The sequence below is a fragment of the Hemicordylus capensis genome, chromosome 5 (genome assembly GCF_027244095.1).
Source record: "Hemicordylus capensis ecotype Gifberg chromosome 5, rHemCap1.1.pri, whole genome shotgun sequence".
In the NCBI taxonomy this organism is placed as follows: Eukaryota; Metazoa; Chordata; class Lepidosauria; order Squamata; family Cordylidae; genus Hemicordylus; species Hemicordylus capensis.
Window position 1 is genome coordinate 186332440 of NC_069661.1, and position 19665 is coordinate 186352104.

The 19665-nt window shown below is 42.6% G+C and overlaps 1 protein-coding gene across 8 annotated transcripts in view; it reads left to right on the forward strand.

The window, feature by feature from the left end:
- MSRB3 (methionine sulfoxide reductase B3) overlaps positions 1-19665 on the forward strand; it is a 105857-nt gene that overhangs the window by 77795 nt on the left and 8397 nt on the right. For 7 of the 8 annotated variants that reach the window (XM_053258466.1, XM_053258463.1, XM_053258465.1 and 4 more), the window contains one exon: positions 15638-15735. In XM_053258466.1, coding sequence (XP_053114441.1) covers positions 15638-15735 — 98 coding nt within the window. Of the gene's footprint in view, positions 1-15637; positions 15736-17729; positions 17864-19665 lie in introns of all 8 variants that reach the window. The other variant, XR_008309228.1, reaches the window with a different exon arrangement.

The following is a 19665-nucleotide window of genomic DNA, read 5'->3' on the forward strand; positions in this document are numbered from 1 at the left end:
TGTGTTATCTTCCTTACTGTCATTTGACTTTTTTGACCAGCTGTAATGTGTTTTTGTCTGCTCTACTCCTGGTTCTCCACTGTCCCTTTCTGGTTTATCTGAAAAGTTTGCATCCTTAGGGGATTTTACTTGCCCAACCAGATACCACCCAGTTTCTGTCGGCAATCCCTCAAGCATCATTTTAAAAGCTGCTCTGTGATCTGTGATCTTTTTTATTTTAAGCACCAGCTGTCTGGTTCCATCTTGGTTCAAGTGGAGCTTGTCCATTTTGTACAGGCTTTGCTTGCCCCAAAATGTATTCCCGTGCCAGAAAAATCTAAACCCCTCCTCCTGGCACCACCGTCTCTCCATGCATTGACACCCCTCAGTTCTGCCTGTTTTGCTGTCCCTTCGTGTCTAACAGGTATCACTTCATAGAATGCTACCCTGGGGGTCCTGGACCAAACTGCTACATAGCAGCCTAAATATGGTTTCCAGGACCTACTGACTACATTTTCCAACCTTGTTGGTGCCAACATGCACCATGACTGCTTACTCCTCCCCAGCACTGCCTAACAGTCTATTGAGACACTGTATGATGTTTGCAACTTTTGTACCAAGCAGGCAAGTCACCTACATGCAGGTCACAAACCCATCTCTCTATGCCCTTAACAATCAAATCACCCACTATTAGGAGGCCCCAACCCTCTAAGGGAGCATTCCCCTCTTTCTCAGACTTATGTCCTCTTTCCCTGAGACCTTCATTCTCCATGACAACAGATGAGCTGTCAGCCTGCAAGTGGGATGTCTCTGTCACGTCCTTGAGGGTCTCATTCACATGCCTCTCTGACTCCCTGAGCTTCTCCAGCTCTGCCATCTTGGCTTTGAGGGAATTAACATTTCCCCTAAGAGCTAGGAATTATTTGCACCGAGTACACATCCACGACTTCTGCCCCTCGGGCAGACAGTCATACATGCAATACTCCGTGCAATCCACTGGGAGCACTCTACTGGCATTCTGCATTCTTAACTGCTATTTAGAATATCTAGAGCTCGTTTATTGAAAGCTAGCCTTGTGTTCTCAAGATCTGCTTCCAGATTGAGCCTCCTCAATAATTTGTCCCCTCCGACAAGTTGTGTGACACAATTGCAGCTAATCCCCGCCCATTGTCTCTCTAGGCACAACTGGAACTGCCCTAGCTAGCCAGAAATCAAACCCCTAGCTAGCCAGAAATCAAACCCTAGAAAAGACTAGCCCTAACAAACTTACCTTGTCCTTCCCCCCTTGTTTGTTTTCTTGTTTTGCTTGCTTGATTCTTTAGGAAAGAAAACAAAAGGTTGCTGCTGCCTCCTGGTCTGAGCTTTGTCTTCTCAAGAGCTGCTTCCAAACATACATTACATACTGATTGTTGCTGATTAATTGTTGTTTTTTAAGTTCCAGTCTTGAATAATTGTTGTGAATACTAAACCTTGAGGGTTGTGAGAATTTGTGCTTTATCAAATCCTTGATTCCTAGTATCTATTTTGCAAATAGAGATCAAAGGTGCTGCCAATGTTCCTTTTGTTCTTAGGCTTTATTTCTGAATAGTTTGATACTAATCAATTACTAGATAATTGTCTTGATTGCTCAGGGATCTTAGTTACTATATAAATGTTTTGTTAGCTAAATGCTTTGTTAGCTAAATTCAACACCCCGTAAACTAAGTGTGTTGAATTTGTTCTAAACTGATCATCAGTTCTAGGTATAGCCATTGCAGTTCCAAAAATACCAGTCGGTTAGTCACTACTTTTTTCACCCCTTACAATGACAACAAGGAATACAAAGAAAAGATAAAATATAGAAGGGACAGTACCTACTTTAGAAGCTGTTCAAGTATTGATGGATGCTCAATTCAGTAAGCTAAACAATATAGTAGTTTGAAAATATTTAACGATGAGATTGTGAAATCACTGAGGAAGTGGAGAAGACGTTTGAGAAGAAATTATCTAAATTAGAAGTGAAATTAAGTAGAGGAGGCTAATCAGGTGTTAGGAAAAAAGACAAATAAGATACACATTCATCATGTTAATATTAATAAAAGAACAGACCAGTTAGAAGAAGCCTATATGCTACTGGAAAAAGATCTTACACATCAGGATTCTACTCTGGAGAAACCAAGTAATCTATTAGAGAAAGTTGACAACATAAGTAGGAAGAATAATTTAAGATTAAAAGACCTCAAGGAAGGAAACGAACACAACAATCTAGCATCCTACTTAGAGCTATTATTTAAAATACTTTGAGAAGAGGATGGATCAAAAATAAATATTGATGATACTGCTTTTATAATATATACTAAAAGATGGAACAGGATAGGCAAGCCTAGAGACATAGTAGTGAAATTTGCAAATAGTATTTCCAAATAATTAATTACTTGAGCTTTTTGGCAACAACCAAGAGTAACAGTAGACGAAGTATCAGTATATTCAGACATTTAACCAATCACCTTGAGAAAACGCAAAGCTCTAAAAATTTTAATGAACAGATCATATAAAGAAAACATCACATATAAATGAGGATTTCCATTCAGATTAATAATAATAATAATAATAATAATAATAAATAGCGTATATTCAGTAGCGATATAGCAATGGAGTTTGGACTAGACAAGTGTGCTGCATTAATAATGAACAGAGGGAAAATAACAAAAACAGAAGGAATAGAACTGCCCAATGGAAGCAAGATCAAGAACCTGGAAGAGAAAGAACCTTACAAATACTTGGCCATTCTCCAGGCTGATAACATCGCACACACTGAAGTTAAAAGAAAAATTGGAAGTGAATACATCAGGAGAATCAGAAAAATCCTCAAGTCCAAACTCAATGGTGGGAACACCATACAAGCCATAAACACCTGGGCTATACCTGTTATGAGATACACTTCAGGAATAATAGACTGGACCCAGGCAGAGCTAGAGACGCTAGATCGTAAGACCAGGAAAATCATGACCATCAATCATGCTCTGCACCCCTGCAGTGATGTAGATAGGCTCTACCTCCCTCGCAGCTGAGGTGGAAGAGGAATGCTGCAAGTCCATCAAACAGTAGAGGAGGAGAAAAGAGGCCTTGAAGAATATATAAGGGACAGTGAAGAAGATGCACTTCAAATGAAGAAGGAAACAGGGAACAGCTTGGGTGGGGCACTGACTGTTTGTTGCCTCTGCTCCGCTTCTCTTCCAGGTGTGTACCATCTCCTGGGCTGTTGCTGAGCTGGGGCTTCTGCTAATATAAAGGGCAGGCTGGCCCAGGGGCGCGAGCCTCTTGGCGCGAGCCGAAGGGTGAGAGCACAAGGGCTCTCGTCCTTGTGGCTCTCAGCCGTGGGGCGAGCTGCCTGGGGCCTGAAGACCTTTTTCGTCTGCCTTGAAGATCTGTCTTCCTTCAATTAAGATATCAGCAGAGATCGTATAAGCCTAGACCTGGTTTTTAAATTAAGCCAAGAAGCTGTGGTGGGTTAGTCTGGGGAGATGTGCCTGGGAGAGCGAAAAAGTGGGTCTGGAGTGGGGGCGGCAATATCACGGGTAGCGGGCAGAGGGAGGTATGGCGGTGGGAGTTGGGTGGGCCGTTACTGGGGAAATCGGTCCAGGCAATTGAGGCCTGTTCCTTTTTCCGGCCCCTCTCCCAACCCTCTGACCCTAGGGAGCTCTGAGAACACTCCTTCGAGGATTAGGGTGCTGCTGCTGAATGCCAGGTCAGTTAACGCAAAAACATCTCTCATCCACGATCTGATTGTGGATGAGCGTGCTGACCTGGTATGCGTGACGGAGACCTGGTTGGATGCACTGGGCGGGGTTGGTCTCTCTCAGCTTTGTCCTCCAGGTTTCCAGATCATGCAGCAGCCCCGCCTCGAGGGCCGGGGAGGAGGCGTTGCAGTCATCTTTCGAGAGACCCTCCCCGTTTCCAGGTGCCCGGTCAGGCAATCTCAGAATTTTGAGTGTTTGTCCTTGAGGGTGGGCCTCCGAGATAGGCTGGGGATTCTGTTGGTGTACCGACCACCCCGCTGCACTTCAGTCTCCCTACTTGAGCTGGCGGGGGTGGTCTTGGAGGTGGCTTTGGGTTCCCCCAGGCTTATTGTTTTGGGGGATTTCAATGTCCACGCCGAGGCCCCCCTAGTGGGTGCGGCTCAGGATTTCATGGCCTCCATGGCAACCATGGGCCTGTCTCAATTGATGTCGGGCCCTACCCACGTGGCGGGACACACTCTGGATCTGGTTTTTGCCGACCGGGAAATAAATGATCTGGAGGTGGGGGAATCTGAGATCACTCCCTTGTCATGGACAGATCATCACCTGGTGGGGTTTAGTTTGACTGCTCCGTCTGCCCTCTGCAGGGGTGGTGGGCCGATTAAGATCCCCCGCCCCCGGAGGCTTATGGATCCGCTTGGATTTCAGACGGCCCTCGGGGAGTTTCCAGTGTCCAGAGCTGGTGACCCTGTCGAGGCCTTGGTTGATCTCTGGAATGGAGAGGTGGCCCGGGCTGTTGACACGGTTGCCCCCAAGCGCCCTCTCCGGCTTGGTGGAGCCCATTCTGCTCCTTGATTTTCCTTGGAGCTTAGGGCAATGAAGCAACTCGGACGACGGCTGGAGCGACGCTGGAGGAAGAGTCGTCATGAATCCGATCGAACACGGGCTAGAGCCCATTTTAGGGACTACGCCGTGGCGGTGGGGGCGGCGAAGAAACGTTTTTTCTCTGCCTCCATTGCGTCTGCTCAGTGAAGGCAAACAGAGCTGTTTCGTGTGGTGAAAACATTGCTCCACACATCCTCCCAGACAATGGGGGAGGAGTCATCTACGGCTCTTTGTGATCGGTTTGCCTGTCGCTTTGCAGATAAAGTCGCTTGCATCCGTGCTGACCTGGACTCCAGAGTTTTGGCAGTTCCGGCAGACGTGCCTCTGATACCATCTAGTCCCGTTGTTTTGGATTCTTTTCAGTTGGTGCGGCCTGAGGATGTGAACAAGATCCTGGGCAGTGTGCGGGCGACTTCGTGCGCTCTTGACCCTTGCCCTTCATGGGTAATAAAAGCTGCCAGGGAGGGGACAGGCAGATGGCTGGAGGTGATAGTTAATGCTTCATTAAGGGAGGGCAGGATGCCATCATGCCTTAAGGAGGCGGTGGTAAGACCTCTATTAAAAAAGCCCTCCCTTGATCCCTCCAACCTGGACAATTATAGACCTGTGTCTAACCTTCCCTTCTTGGGCAAGCTGATGGAGCGTGTGGTGGCGTCCCAGCTGCAGAGGGTCTTGGATGATACGGATTATCTGGACCCTTTTCAATCTGGCTTCCACCCCGGGTATGGGACTGAGACTGCCTTGGTCGCTCTAGTGGATGACCTACGCCGGGAACTAGACAGGGGGAGTGCGTCCCTGTTGGTTCTGCTGGACCTCTCGGCAGCGTTCGATACCATCGACCATGGTATTCTTCTGGGCCGCCTCTCGAGTATGGGAATCGGAGGCACTGCGTTGCAATGGTTCCGGTCCTTTCTTGAGGGGAGGGTCCAGAAGGTGGTGCTGGGGGACTACTGCTCGGCCCCGTGGCCGTTGGCCTGTGGGGTCCCGCAGGGTTCGGTCTTGTCCCCAATGCTGTTTAACATCTACATGAAGCCGCTGGGAGAGGTCATCCGGTGATTTGGACTGAGTTGTCAGCAATATGCGGATGACACTCAGCTCTATCTCTCCTTGTCATCTGATCCTAGGGAGGCGGTGGATGTCCTGAATCGGGGGTTGGAGGCCGTGATGAGTTGGATGTGGGCTAACAAACTGAAATTGAATCTGGATAAGACGGAGGTACTGTTGGTCAGTAGGAGAGCCAGTCGGGATGAGGAGATTTTACCGGTTCTGGATGGGGTTGCACTCCCCTTGAAGGAGCAAGTACGCAGCTTGGGGGTACTACTGGACCCGGCTCTGCTTTTGGAGGCTCAGGTGGAGGCGGTGGCCAGGGGTGCCTTTGCACAGCTTCGGCTGGTGCACCAGTTGCGTCCCTTTCTCGAGAATGCAGATCTGGCCACGGTTACCCACGCCTTAGTCACGTCGCGGCTGGATTACTGTAACGCGCTCTACGTGGGGTTGCCCTTGAAGAATATCCAGAAACTACAGCTAGTGCAAAACGCGGCAGCGAGGGTTCTATCCGGAGCTGCCCGTTGGGAACATATCACCCCCATTTTGAAAGAGCTGCACTGGCTGCCGGTTTGTTTCCGGGTCCAATTCAAGGTGCTGGTTTTGATCTTTAAAGCCCTAAACGGTTTGGGCCCGGGGTATTTGAGGGACCGCCTGCTCCCAAGGGTTGCTGCCCGCTTGACTAGGACATCTGGGGGGGCCCTGCTCCAGGTGCCGACAATGAGGGAGGCCTGGCTGTTGTGCACTCAGGACAGGGCCTTCTCTGTTGCTGCCCCTAGACTCTGGAATGCTCTCCCGGTGGCCATTCGTTCCTCAGACTCCATCACAGCTTTTAGAAGCTTTTAAAGACTTGGCTTTTTACCCAGGCTTTTACATAATCGTCTTTTACTGCTGTTCTTGTGTGTTTTTATCTGTTGTCTTGTTTTTATGCCTGTTTTTAGCTTGATGTTTTTACTGCTTCTTACTGTATGTTTTTAATTTTTGTAAACCGCCTTGGGGTTTTCTTTTAACGAAAGGCGGTATAAAAATGTAAAAATAAATAAATAAAATAAAATAAAATAAAAATGGTCAATAACATGAAACTATTCAACACCAATGAAACAAAACAGGCCTACAAGAAAGAACAAGTCAAGAACCGAGCAGAAAAATGGAGAAATAAGCCCCTGCATGGTCAATATTTGCACAGTATAAGTGGAAAATCAGACATCACCAAGATCTGGCAATGGCTTAAGAATGGCAACTTGAAGAAAGAAACAGAGGGTTTAATACTCGCTGCACAAGAACAGGCACTAAGAACAAATGCAATAAGAGCAAAAGGCAAAAAATCCACAACAAACAGCAAGTGCCGCCTTTGTAAAGAAGCAGATGAAACAGTGGACCACCTGATCAGCTGTTGTAAGAAGATCGCACAGACTGACTACAAACAAAGGCATGACAAGGTAGCAGGGATGATACACTGGAACATCTGCAAAAAATACAAGCTACCTGTAGCCAAAAATTGGTGGGACCATAAAATTGAAAAAGTTGAAGAAAATGAAGATGTAAAAATATTATGGGACTTCCGACTACAAACAGACAAACATCTGCCACACAATACACCAGATATCACTGTAGTCGAGAAGAAAGAAAAACAAGTCAAAATAATCGACATAGCAATACCAGGGGATAGCAGAATAGAAGAAAAAGAAATAGAAAAAATCACCAAATACAAAGATCTACAAATTGAAATTGAAAGGCTGTGGCAGAAGAAGACCAAAATAATCCCAGTGGTAATTGGCGCCCTGGGTGCAGTTCCAAAAGACCTTGAAGAGCACCTCAACACCATAGGGGCCACAGAAATCACCATCAGCCAATTACAAAAAGCAGCTTTACTGGGAACAGCCTATATTCTGCGACGATATCTATAACCATTGACAATAAAATTCTGACATCCCAGGTCCTTGGGAAGGACTCGATGTCTGGATAAAACAAACCAGTCAATAACACCTGTCTGACTGTTTAAACAAGAAATAATAAAGCTCTAAAAATTTTAACGAACAGATCATATAAAGAAAACATCACATATAAATGAGGATTTCCATTCAGATTAATAATTAATTCTCAAGGTAGACTGGTCATAGTAAAATCCTTACCAGAGAAAAATGAATTTATGCAGATGTTGGGTAGTCCTGGAGAGAGAGGGAGAGTGGGAGAGAGAGAGGATAAAAGGATAGAAAAGATAGAGAAGGAAGAAGAAACAGAAGAAAGACTTCAGGAAAATATTAGTTCAAGTAAAAGATATAGGAGGAAGTAGACCAATGGATAAATTGATAATTAACCATTTTTAATAATTAATATGACTTAAACTGTCTTTTTGTGTGTGTCTGATCTTCTCCCAGTCTAAGTGTTAAAATGGCAACCCAATTTAGTAATACTTGAAAATCCTCTTAAGAGAAGACATGTGGCCAGGTAATTAAGATTAGAGAAATTAGAAATAATACCTATGCAACAAGCTCATTTACAAGATAGAGGATAAATATTTGAAGAAGGGGCCAATATTTCATGCATACACCAGCAAAAGGAGAGCCAGTGTGATGTAGTGGTTAGAGTGCTGAACTAGGACCGGGGAGACCTAAGTTCAAATCCCCATTCAGCCAAATACTTGCTGGGTGACTCTGGGCCAGTCACTTATCTCTCAGCCTAACCTACTTCACAGGGTTGTCTCCACAACAACCCTTCACAGGGTTGTTGTGGAGAAACTTGTGTATGTGATATATCGCTTTGGGTTCCTTGGAGGAAGAGCGGGATATAAAATGTAGTAGCAGTAGTAGAAGTAGTAGTAAATAAATAGGAAAGACAAAAGGGGTTATGTTTGGAATAGCCAAATATCTCCCAATAACAATATATAAAGTGCAAAAAAGTATAGATGGTACGTATTTAATACTACAAGGGACTTTGGGAGATCAGGAATTAACTATAGCAGGAATTTATGCATCAAATACAGCACAAGGTCAATTTTATGATGAGGTAATACACATACAGGTGAAACTCAGAAAATTAGAATATCGTGCAGAAGTCCATTAATTTCAGTAATGCAAATTAAAAGGTGAAACTGATATGAGACAGACGCATTACATGCAAAGCGAGATAAGTCAAGCCTTAATTTGTTATAATTGTGATGAGCATGGTGTACAGCTCATGAAAACCCCAAATCCACAATCTCAGAAAATTAGAATATTACATGGAACCAAGAAGACAAGGACTGAAGAATAGAACAATATCGGACCTCTGAAAAGTATACAGTGTACTGTGCTTGACTGGCCAGCAAACTCGCCTGACCTGACCCCATAGAGAATCTATGGGGCATTGCCAAGAGAAGGATGAGAGACATGAGACCAAACAATGCAGAATTGCTAAAGGCCGCTAATGAAGCATCCTGGTCTTCCATAATACCTCATCAGTGCCACAGACTGATAGCATCCATGGCACACTGCATTGAGGCAGTAATTGCTGCAAAAGGGGCCCAAACCAAGTACTGAATACATGTGCATGCTTATACTTTTCAGAGGTCCGATATTGTTCTATTCTTCAATCCTTGTCTTCTTGGTTCCATGTAATATTCTAATTTTCTGGGATTGTGGATTTGGGGTTTTCATGAGCTGTACGCCATGATCATCACAATTATAACAAATTAAGGCTTGACTTATCTCGCTTTGCATGTAATGCGTCTGTCTCATATATCAGTTTCACCTTTTAATTTGCATTACTGAAATTAATGGACTTTTGCACAATATTCTAATTTTCCGAGTTTCACCTGTATTGGATGAGTAATCAAATAGAGAAATAATACTGATGGGTGATTTCAGTGGAGTTTCGAATGTTAATTTGGACAAGTCACTCAGTACAACTGGGTGTAGTGGCCTACCAAAAATGATGTAAATGGTTACAGGATAGAGGGTTGAAAGATGCCTGGTGAGAAAATAATAGAAATCAAAGGGATTATCCTTTTTATTCAGAAAGGTATGATATATACACCAGAATTTACAATAGATCACTTCCCAGTAACAAGAATCAGGGAGAGGAAGGCCAAAAAAAAAAAAAAAAAAAAAAGGATGGGAAACATTTAAAGCTTATATGAGAGATCAAATAATATCCTTAGGTTCTTCTTCTTATTATTATTGAAGAACTCCATACAAAACTGTTAAAGGAAATGGAAATACTAGCGGCGGGGGGGAGATGAAATTAATAACATAGACAACAAAAACAAATTAGATCCAGCCTTGAAAAAACTTAAACTCATAGATATTGAGGAAGTGGCAAAACATGTAGTTTTTTTTCCAAACCAGCCTGTGGCTAGCTAGAACCTGGAGGCAAAGTTCTAGACATATAGTTATTTTTCATAATTTTCTTAAAAATGAACTGAACTCAACAAAGCTAAAATATAACTTCATCTGTAATGGATAATTTTGCAACTGCCTCTGTTTCCCAGAGCTGTAGTTCTCAAGTTTAGTGGTGAGTTATCTTAACAATCCTACATCAGCCTGGATAAATGGACTTTCTTTCCCAATCAGCAGGTGGAGACAGGAACACAGACATTAAGCATCAGACTTTTTATTACATGCTTGCTGGCCTTCATTCAGAATTGTAGACTGTTGCCACCAGATGGAAGCAGTTCTATTCTAGCTGCTTAGACATTTTCTGAAGTATATTAAGGCTCTCAGCCAGGTTATACTACATAACATTGTCCCACTTCCTAATAACATTCTGATAAATTTGTCATGTGAATGCATGCTGTTGATTTTAATTAGTCCACAATGGAAACGGGAAGCCAGCATTGTATGTATTTATTCAGTTTGGAGTTTGGTGTCTCATGTAATAACTCACTGGAGGCCACTAGTACATAATGCAGTAGAAACAAATCTGTACATTTTATTTCTCTTCACTCAGTGGGGAGTAAGAATAGAAGTGGGGCTAGGAGCTTAAGGAGCCAAAAATTCCTGAGTCTCCATGTTTCATGATGGGAAGGAAGCATGGAAAGGGGAGTTCCTTCTGGTCTTAGACTACAGCAGGGCAATTGCTAGGTACTTAAAAGATCTGGGGTCCAGATCTGCAACACCTCTTTTGATAATCAAACTCAATCATATCCCACCCCCAGAATATTATGTATGTTTTTAAAAGTCTCTATTATAACACAGCATGCATGAAGATGGAAGCAGCAAGGATGTGAGGCTAGGAGCTCTCTCCCATGCTCTGTGCACATGCCTCCATGGCTGCACTTCCTTTCTGGAAGAGATTATTAAGGAGGGAGGTGGCTAATGGGATTCAGTCCTCTGAGCCATTCATTGGGGACCTGTGCCCCATGGGCCACACCCTAATGGAGCCCCTGGTCTCCGGAAGAATTCACTAGCCCTAGAAATGCTCACAAATCATTAATTTATTTGCTTATTTATTGAATGTATATACTGCCTAATATAGGACTCTCTAGGTGGTGTGCAGAATTACAAATGTGGTGTACAAATGCACTTGATTCCACTACCAGGTGAGCTTGGGTGGGGCGGGGGGCGCAGTGGGCCAGGCGAGGTAGCAGGTTGGCAGAGGCAATCAATTTGCTTTCTGACTCAGCCTCATTAGTGGGCCAGCCCTGATCCTGAAAGTCACTTATTCAAGTATACACTTATTCAAGTATACACCAAAAGCCTTTTGAAAAACTGGCCTTCAGAAATGCATACTTCACCAATTTGGCCTTTGAGCATATTACACACATTAAGCTGGAAACTGACTTGGTTGCTGTTTCTGGCCTTCTTCTCATGAGGTGATATGTTTGAATGTGGCTGTGGGTTTTCATCACAGCAACATTTGCTGCTCTCTTTACTTTTCTGGTTGGACTGCAGAACTATTATTTTGAGGGTGGTCTTCAGTGTACATTTCTTGTAATAGTCACTACTAATGCAGTACACGAATTCTGTACAGGAGGACCTCAATATTCACAGGAGTTCCGTTCTCAGCTGAAGCCATGCCTATGGAAACCATGAATATCAAGGCATTTAAGGCAATGGGATCATGGGGGTTAGGTTCCCGGTTGGCCAGAAATTTATCAAAAATGGCCAAAACTCGGCCAAATCTTTTGGGGAAACACAGGGCGGGGGAGCTCCTTATCATGCTTTTTTGCTCTCCTGAATCATGCTGTGCCCTGGAATGCTCCCAAATCAAGTCCCATTGAACTCAGTGGGACTGAATAAGCATGCATAGGATTGGCCTGCAAATGCATGATGTGAGGTCTGCCTCATAATAGCAACCAGCAGGGAGCAAGGCAGACAACATGTGACAAGAATGCAGGTCTATGTGATTTTTCTGCTTCACATTCTTGAGGATTGGGCACAGCTGATTTGCAGAGACAAATAGGAATTGAAGGCAAGAACACATGCCATTTAACACATACTTACAACAACACTCAAAATAGAAGACAGTGAGAACTTCCAGTCCAATGCTGCCTAGTTCTTGGGCTTTACCTAGAATAGGTACATTGACGGCTAAAAAGAGGGAAAGAAATATAACTGCTGTTTTAAAACCAGAGTAATTGGAGAATAGCGTTTCTGAAAATTGCAGCTGTCCTAAATGAATTGGGACCCTTTGAGGACAAGAAACAATGATCAGTTGATAAAACACTTGAAAACCTGCATTATGCACAGAGTGCACTATCCATCCAAAATGAAGTCAAGACCGTTCTGAGTCCTGTTGATTTCAACAGGAGAGTTATGTATGTACTTTATTTCCATGGTATTTGTGGGAATTATAATTGCTTAATTGCCTCTAGTAATTGTTTAGAATGATTGCAATAGCTTAAGGAAGAAAAGGTGGCATTTATGTTAGCTTTACTTTGATCACTGATTTGATTTGAATGCCATAAGTTGATTTGCCTGTGTTGTGTTGATAGTGTAGCTGGAAGTCTTAACTGCAGAGGGGCCTATAGTCAGTGTTTTAATATGGACAATCTTAACTATACAAATTGTAGTTTTATAGCATTCTGGAGCTAGTGAGTAATTTTATGAAAAATAAACACAAGCAGTCTCTGAGATTTTTTATTGAACTACCTTTTGGGGTAGCAACAAAAATATTATTCAACATTGAAAGCTTTTGGATTGAGGTTACTAGGTCACCAGTAAATTTTAAAAAACTATTCGAGACATTTTTCAAATGGCACTTCAGAATTATAGCTCAAGGTTATACTTCTACACAATGCCATTCAGTCCTTTGATGCCAAAGATCTACAGCTGACTTATGTGTTAGTAGATCTATTTTCAAAAACATTCCCTGTGATTTAGAGTAACATGAGAGACCAAGCAGAGGTGGATGAGGGGAACACTTTAGCTAGAGTGATGCAGGTTCAATAGCTATATTTAACCTGAACTAGGTAATGGCAGGGTATTAATTGGTGAGATTTCTTTCCCCCTCCAATGTGATTACTACATTTTAATAGAAACTGACTATGGTGGGATAAATCTAAGATATTCTTAATGCCAGTCCTAAAACATTTTGGGGGGAAATCAAATTATTAAGAGTTTATTAAAAATACAACAATGGAATAGCTTTACAAGTATTAGTAGGCAGCATCCAAATGCTGCCCTTGCAGAAAAATGTTCTGCTCATACAAGGGGGAGGGACAATTTTGCTAACCCACAATGTCCCCTGATCATGGCTAGTCTGTTGTTCCTTGCTAGTTCTGCAAAGATGTTTACTTTTTAAAGGAATTTTTTAAAAATCTTGCAAGTCACAATATTTATTGTGCAGATACAAACCTGACTACACAAAATGGTCTTTATAATCAGCTGTTATTTTGATCTTTTCATAATCTAAAAGCAGCTGAGCAATAGGATAATTCTAAAGCGGTGACTCTAAAATCCAGTGTTCTGAGGACCAATATAAACATTATGGCCTCAATACAGAAGTGGCCAAATGTCCATATCCATGATGATTCTTCATATAGCATAGCAGACATCATACTTTAAAGCTACTTACAATGTGCAACATCTGTTCAACAGCTCTGCCACCACCATGGCTATACAATGCAGCAAAAGCTTGTACAAGAGCTTTTCAACAATAAAGCAACAGTGTGGAGTGTTGCCACAAGGAAGTGCTTTTTAATGACCACCACCATAACATTGAAATAAGTCCTGTGTCTTGTGCATGGAATGGCTAATTATGATGCTGATTAATCTCAGCAAATGATATCACAAATGGAAACGGGGGCCAGTTTGAAAGATACTCATCCTGCCATGAATCTAACCATCTTGTGGAGATGTGCCAGCTCTGCCTCTTCTGGTCTTGCATATCCACGTGGGGGTGGAATATGCAAATACCGCCTACACGCATAAAATCCAACATGCATAGCTTAAAATTGCACAGTTGGTTTCCTGAATACAACCTGGGAATAAACCATGTGAATTTAGCATAGACACAGGCAATATGCAAACATTTCACTGCCTAGGGACAGTGGGAGAAGAGGGAACTGAGTGGGAGAAGAGCAGCGGGAGAAGAGGGAACTGAGTAGGCAGCTCAGGGTCCAGCAGCCATCTCGGGCAGACCATCTTAATAGGTCCTCCACCCCTGCAGGGCTGGGTTGTGGCTGTGAAACCAACCTTAACCAGGTAGTAGTCTGCCTATGACAATGGGGAAACCACAGGATCCCGCACCCACGGAACACCCCCGTGATCCGAACCCATGCTTTTTTAAAAAATTTAAAGAAGTATTTAGCCTTTATTTGTCTTTACAACTTAAAAGCGGAAGATTCTCGGATGTTAGGTCACTTTCTCTGATATTCTTTGATGTTCTCTTTCCCTGATATTCTCTTGAGACTTAAGTTTGGGCGGGGCATAAATTTAAATAAATAAATAAATAAATAAATAAAATTAAATAAATTTCTATCCACACTACTTTTTAATGTAGATGGAAGAAGAGTGGTTCTGACAGGTTTTCAACTGATTCCATATTCAGAAAGTGCATGGGGTAAAAATTAATATCTTCCTTCATGCTGGGGTGGGGGGGAGATCAGAAAGAAAAGCTTGCGACAAAGAAGGTGAGCAATTGATCGTTAATGTCAAAATTGGAAAGAAACTCCTCCATCCAATATCACTTTTTCCGTAAGTCTGAAATTTCTTCAGTCTGTTTGCATCAACCTTTGAAGCTTGCCTCTTACTGTTGTGCAATGGAGAAGGGGCAGCCTCTTTGAGGATTTCTTCAGCAGTGAACTAGTTTGCATGATAAAGGCGTTGTTGGCTGTTGATGGTAATAAAGCATTGATCCAGTCCAGAAGTTATTATTAAGGATACTTTATCATCTTGGAAGATATGAATGCCAGTGAAGGTTACTTTCTCTGCCTTCTTTCCATTGGCTTGGCAGGAATGGAAGAATTTTCTAATACTGTTGTAAGACATTTGTATTGTCCTACCATTTTGGTTTACATCTTTTTCTGCTATCACTATTGACAAAAAAAGTTCTCAAAGTGGTTTACATAGCAAAAGGAATAAGGAAATGGTTCCCTTTCCCAAAGAGGCTCACAATCCAAACAAGACATGAAAGAGGAAAACCCTAAGCAGCCACTGGGAAGGATGCTAAGCTGGACTGCAATGAGATAATTGCTATAACTCTGCTAAATATAAGAAAGCCACCACTTTAAAAGGTGTCTCTGCCCAGTTAGCATGGAGAAAATCAACCCTTTTCTAAGGACCTGTTAACTTCCAATTTCATCTTTAGATACTTCAAGAGTGATGGACTCAAAAAAATGATTCTATTGGATGAACTGTGTTAGTAGGCTGGTGTAGGTTTGTACAATTTCAGGTTATACGGGAAACCTTTTCTAGGCAGAAAGAGGAGTATTTTTACTGCTTGAAAACTTGTTGCTTTACCCTGTCAGCCCAATAAAAATGATCATCTGCAGCATGCTGGGTCTTGTCTTTTTCTGACGTTAAATGCTATCTTAATTAAATTTCCAAAATAAGTTCATCTCTTCTTCGTCCGTTCTTTTTATTTTTCAGGTTGGCCTTCATTCTGTGATGTGATCACTTCTGACACAATCACATTCACTGATGACTACTCCTATGGGATGCACAGGGTTGAGACAAGCTGCAGTCAGGTCAGTTTAGAGACAAAAAGGCCATCTGAATGTTAAAGGTTGCAGAAATCATTGTTGCGGCTGTAGTTTCTCTCTTCATGTCTAAAAATCTGCAAACCTCTTAGTTACTCAAAGTACTAATTAGGGTTGCATGATGGGACACAGGCATGACAGCTGGTGGCTATAAGCTAAAGTAAAAGTGCTAATGAGAATCTTTGTTGTTATCTGAGTTAAGCATTATTTAACAGAGCATACATAAATGGTTTGAATCAGAGGGCTCTATTCTACTGAAATGGTCTTCCGGGAAGGCATCTCTTCAAGGTTCACCTCTGAACTCTGCTCTCTTAAGTCTAAATGCAAATAGTTTAGATGGATGTTGGGAACATTGGACTGACTGTGTGTGTGTGTGTGTGTGTGTGTGTGTGTGTGTGTGTGTGTGCTGATTCCATCACTGTGCATTGCGAGGAGTTGTACTGACAGAAGTCCAGTTGCTATTCCCAGGGTATCTTCCCAGCCATCTCAGAGTCCCATCTGCCCAAAGGACCAAGTGAACAATAATACCAGGCACTGTCAGTTTTTCATTATCTGTCGCATTCTAATCCCTTTCATCCTTTGTCATTGTCAGCCTTCTGTGGCATTAATAGCTCAGTCCTAACTTACCAAGGAAACTGGGTTGCTGACATGGTAGTTCTTGGAAATGCCCAACTAGTTCACAGCCAGTTTCTTTCATTGAGGCTGCACCACCTTTCATTAGAGCTGAAATCTGCCCATTTTCCCCACCCAGAGTGTGGCTGGGAATCTGGTAGAAAATTGACCTGAGAGATAATACACTCAGAACAAGCAAATGGGCTTTATATTATAGGGCCACTTTCAATTACTGTTTCCAGGTGAATCCATGGTAGAACTTGCACTTCGCTTCAGTGTCTACAGGACTACATTTACAAGGCCAGTGCCTAAGAACCAAGTTATGCATTATAATAGTTCCATTGAGGCACATGTATACTACCAGACATGTCTCTTCTGTAGCAAAGAAGCAGCCGTGGGGTGGGGATGAGGAACCCTGATCTGGATTGCAACATGCAGAAAGAGGGAGATTAGTCCTTTCCCCTTACACAGTTTTTCTGCCAAAAATCACCTATTTGCCCTTGAAGCAGCTGTTTGCAGCAAACCTATCCAGGGAGGAAGGCAACATAGAACAGCCATCATCATAGGATGTTTGTACCACCAAGTCAAAGGTGTGGATGGTGTGCCAACACTCTGAAATGGCCTAACCCCAAGCCCTTCCTCCCAAGGCCCCTTAATGGGGCCCTCCTGTGGGGCCATGCAGAGAGCTTATCCCTGCAAGTCCTCTGACTATGGTCTCCGACTGATAACCCAACATCAGAAACAGGGCTAGTTCTGGCAAGGCAAAACACAGCAGAACTACTGTTGAAAAGCAGTTGCTTTGCTATGAGGAATATAAAAACCTGGAACCAAAGGTCAATCAGGAGCACTGGTAAAATGTATTCCCCTTAGTCAATGTGTGTTTAGTTCTGTTTGAGCTCTAACTGGTGTCCAGGACTTGGACTAAAAATAGATGAACTGTACAATCAATGATAGAAATCAATCTTGAACTCCTGGAGGGGAAAAAATTAAGATTTTTCCAAGAGTTATCTAAAGATACTCATAACGTTGTGATTTCATGGGCTGAGGTGACATTTTAACCAGGGGCTTTCTAGCTCACATTCTTGGTTGTTATATACAGTAGCACTTTGTTTGTTTGTTATATTTGTACAGAGCTCTTCCTCCAGGGGGCTCTTATCAGCTTACATTTAGCTTCCAGGACCTTCAGATATTTTTCTGGCTCATTATACAGTACATCTTGCAGTTATTAAAAGGGTGTGATTCACAAAGTGCGTTCACTGCAAGCAGTCCCACTGATTCTGGTGGGACTGTACCATGATGTGTGGTTGGTGTTTTCCTCCTTTAATGCACTAACACCACCACAGTTCATTCCTCTCCTTCCTTCTCCACAGCCCTAACAACGTGAATCATGTATCCAGCTGCAAAATACCACAGTTTTATTACAGACAAGAATTGCATTGGGAGTTTACTTTGTTAAACTGAGAACAAAATCTCTTTTTAAAAGGGAAAAAAGGGACCCCAGCAGGTGAAAAATTAAGTTGTTTTTCCATAAATATTCCAGCACCTGTTTTGCTCCAGTGCGAACATATCTCTTTCAAATGTCATTGGTTTAGGGAACACTAAGTGCTTGGGAAGAAAACTGCCTTACTATAAAACAAAAGCATCCTAGGTATTATCTGTTAAACAACTTTCATGGTTTTGTTAGAAATACATCACTGTGGAAGTATGTAACATGTCAGATATTTGTGACAAGTAAATGTTAATTGCAGATGCATTTAGGGAATAATATGAAATTGGTTGCACATTATTTCTCCTTTTTCCTTTCCTATTCAGGAGCCCTTTCCCTTGGGGATTTTTGTAGCTATTATGTTGTACCTATAGAAGCCAATAATGCTGTTTAATCACAAAAAGATGGGTTGCACATTGATGTGCTGTGACTCAGTCATTGGCAACTATCTGCATAAAGAACTGCCTTCACCTCTTAGCAATAGGCTTATTTTCTTTATAGCCAGGAGCTCAAATGTGTATTGCAATCAGAAATATTCCTACAGAACCAATTTCCATGACCAAGCTGGCATATTGAGAATGTGGGCAAGTAGAGAACTCAGAACAGAGTAATAAAGCCTTGTGTTTGTTTTATCATACCAGTGTTCAACCCAATTTTGGCAGTGGAACTGTAGGTATGGGCTAGGCACATGGCAAAATAGTCACACAAATAATGTATTGTATTGTTGAACTGTCTGAAAATCCAGATCCACATGCTCAGTGAGCCACTGCAGTTGTATGAACCAAGGCAAATTAAAGAGCAGTGGCACAATTATTTATTTATTTGTTTGTTTATTTATTTGAAACATTTAATATACCGCCCACTCCGAAGACTCTGGGTGGTGTACAAAAAACGTACAGAGCAAGACAGCATTAAAATTACATTCTAAATTAAAAACTAAAGTAACTAACAAAAAGAAAAAAACCAAATAGGTAAATTACAGGGTAAAAAAAGCCTAGCGAAAAAGAAAAGTCTTCAATAGAGATTTTAAAATCAATAAGGAAGGAGCTAAATGAATCTGAAGGGGAAGGGAGTTCCAGAGAAGTGGGGCAGCAACCAAAAAGGCCCTTTCATGGGTCCTAGCGCCCCAAACCTCTTGGAAATCAGGGACTGACAAAAGGGCCATTTGAGAAGATCTGACCGGACGGGATGTAACTGGATGGGAGAGGCGGGTCTGTAGGTAGACAGGCGCCAAACCCAACAAGACTTAGAAGGTCAAAACCAGGACCTTAAATTGAACTCTGTAGCAAATAGGCAACCAGTGCAATGACTGGAGGAGAAGTGTTACCCTGTCATATTTTCTGGCACCAATGAGTAGGCAAGCCGCTGTATTTTGGACCCGTTGTAGCTTTTCGGTTGTCCTCAAAGGTAACCCTAGATAGAGAGTGTTACAGTAATCTAAGCAGGAGATAACAAGGGCACGGGTCACTGTCATTAATGTCTGCCGATCAAGGTAAGGGTGTAATTGGCGAATCAGATGAAGCTGGTCAAAAGCACTTCTGGCCGCAGCCTCTACCTGCTGTTCAAGCAGGAGGCGATAGTCCAAAAGGATACCCAAATCACTAACAGGCTCCTTTGGGGGCAGCGCCACCCCATCTAGAACAAGGTTCACATCCAGCTGTTGGCCTGTACGAGGGCTGAGTAAAAGTAGTTCAGTCTTAGTGGGATTCAGTCTGAGCTTATTTTGATTCATCCAGACCTTAACAGCTTCCAGGCATCAAGTAATCAATTATAATTTGAGGCAACTGCTTTGAGTTATTTTCTGAACTTTGTAGACCTGA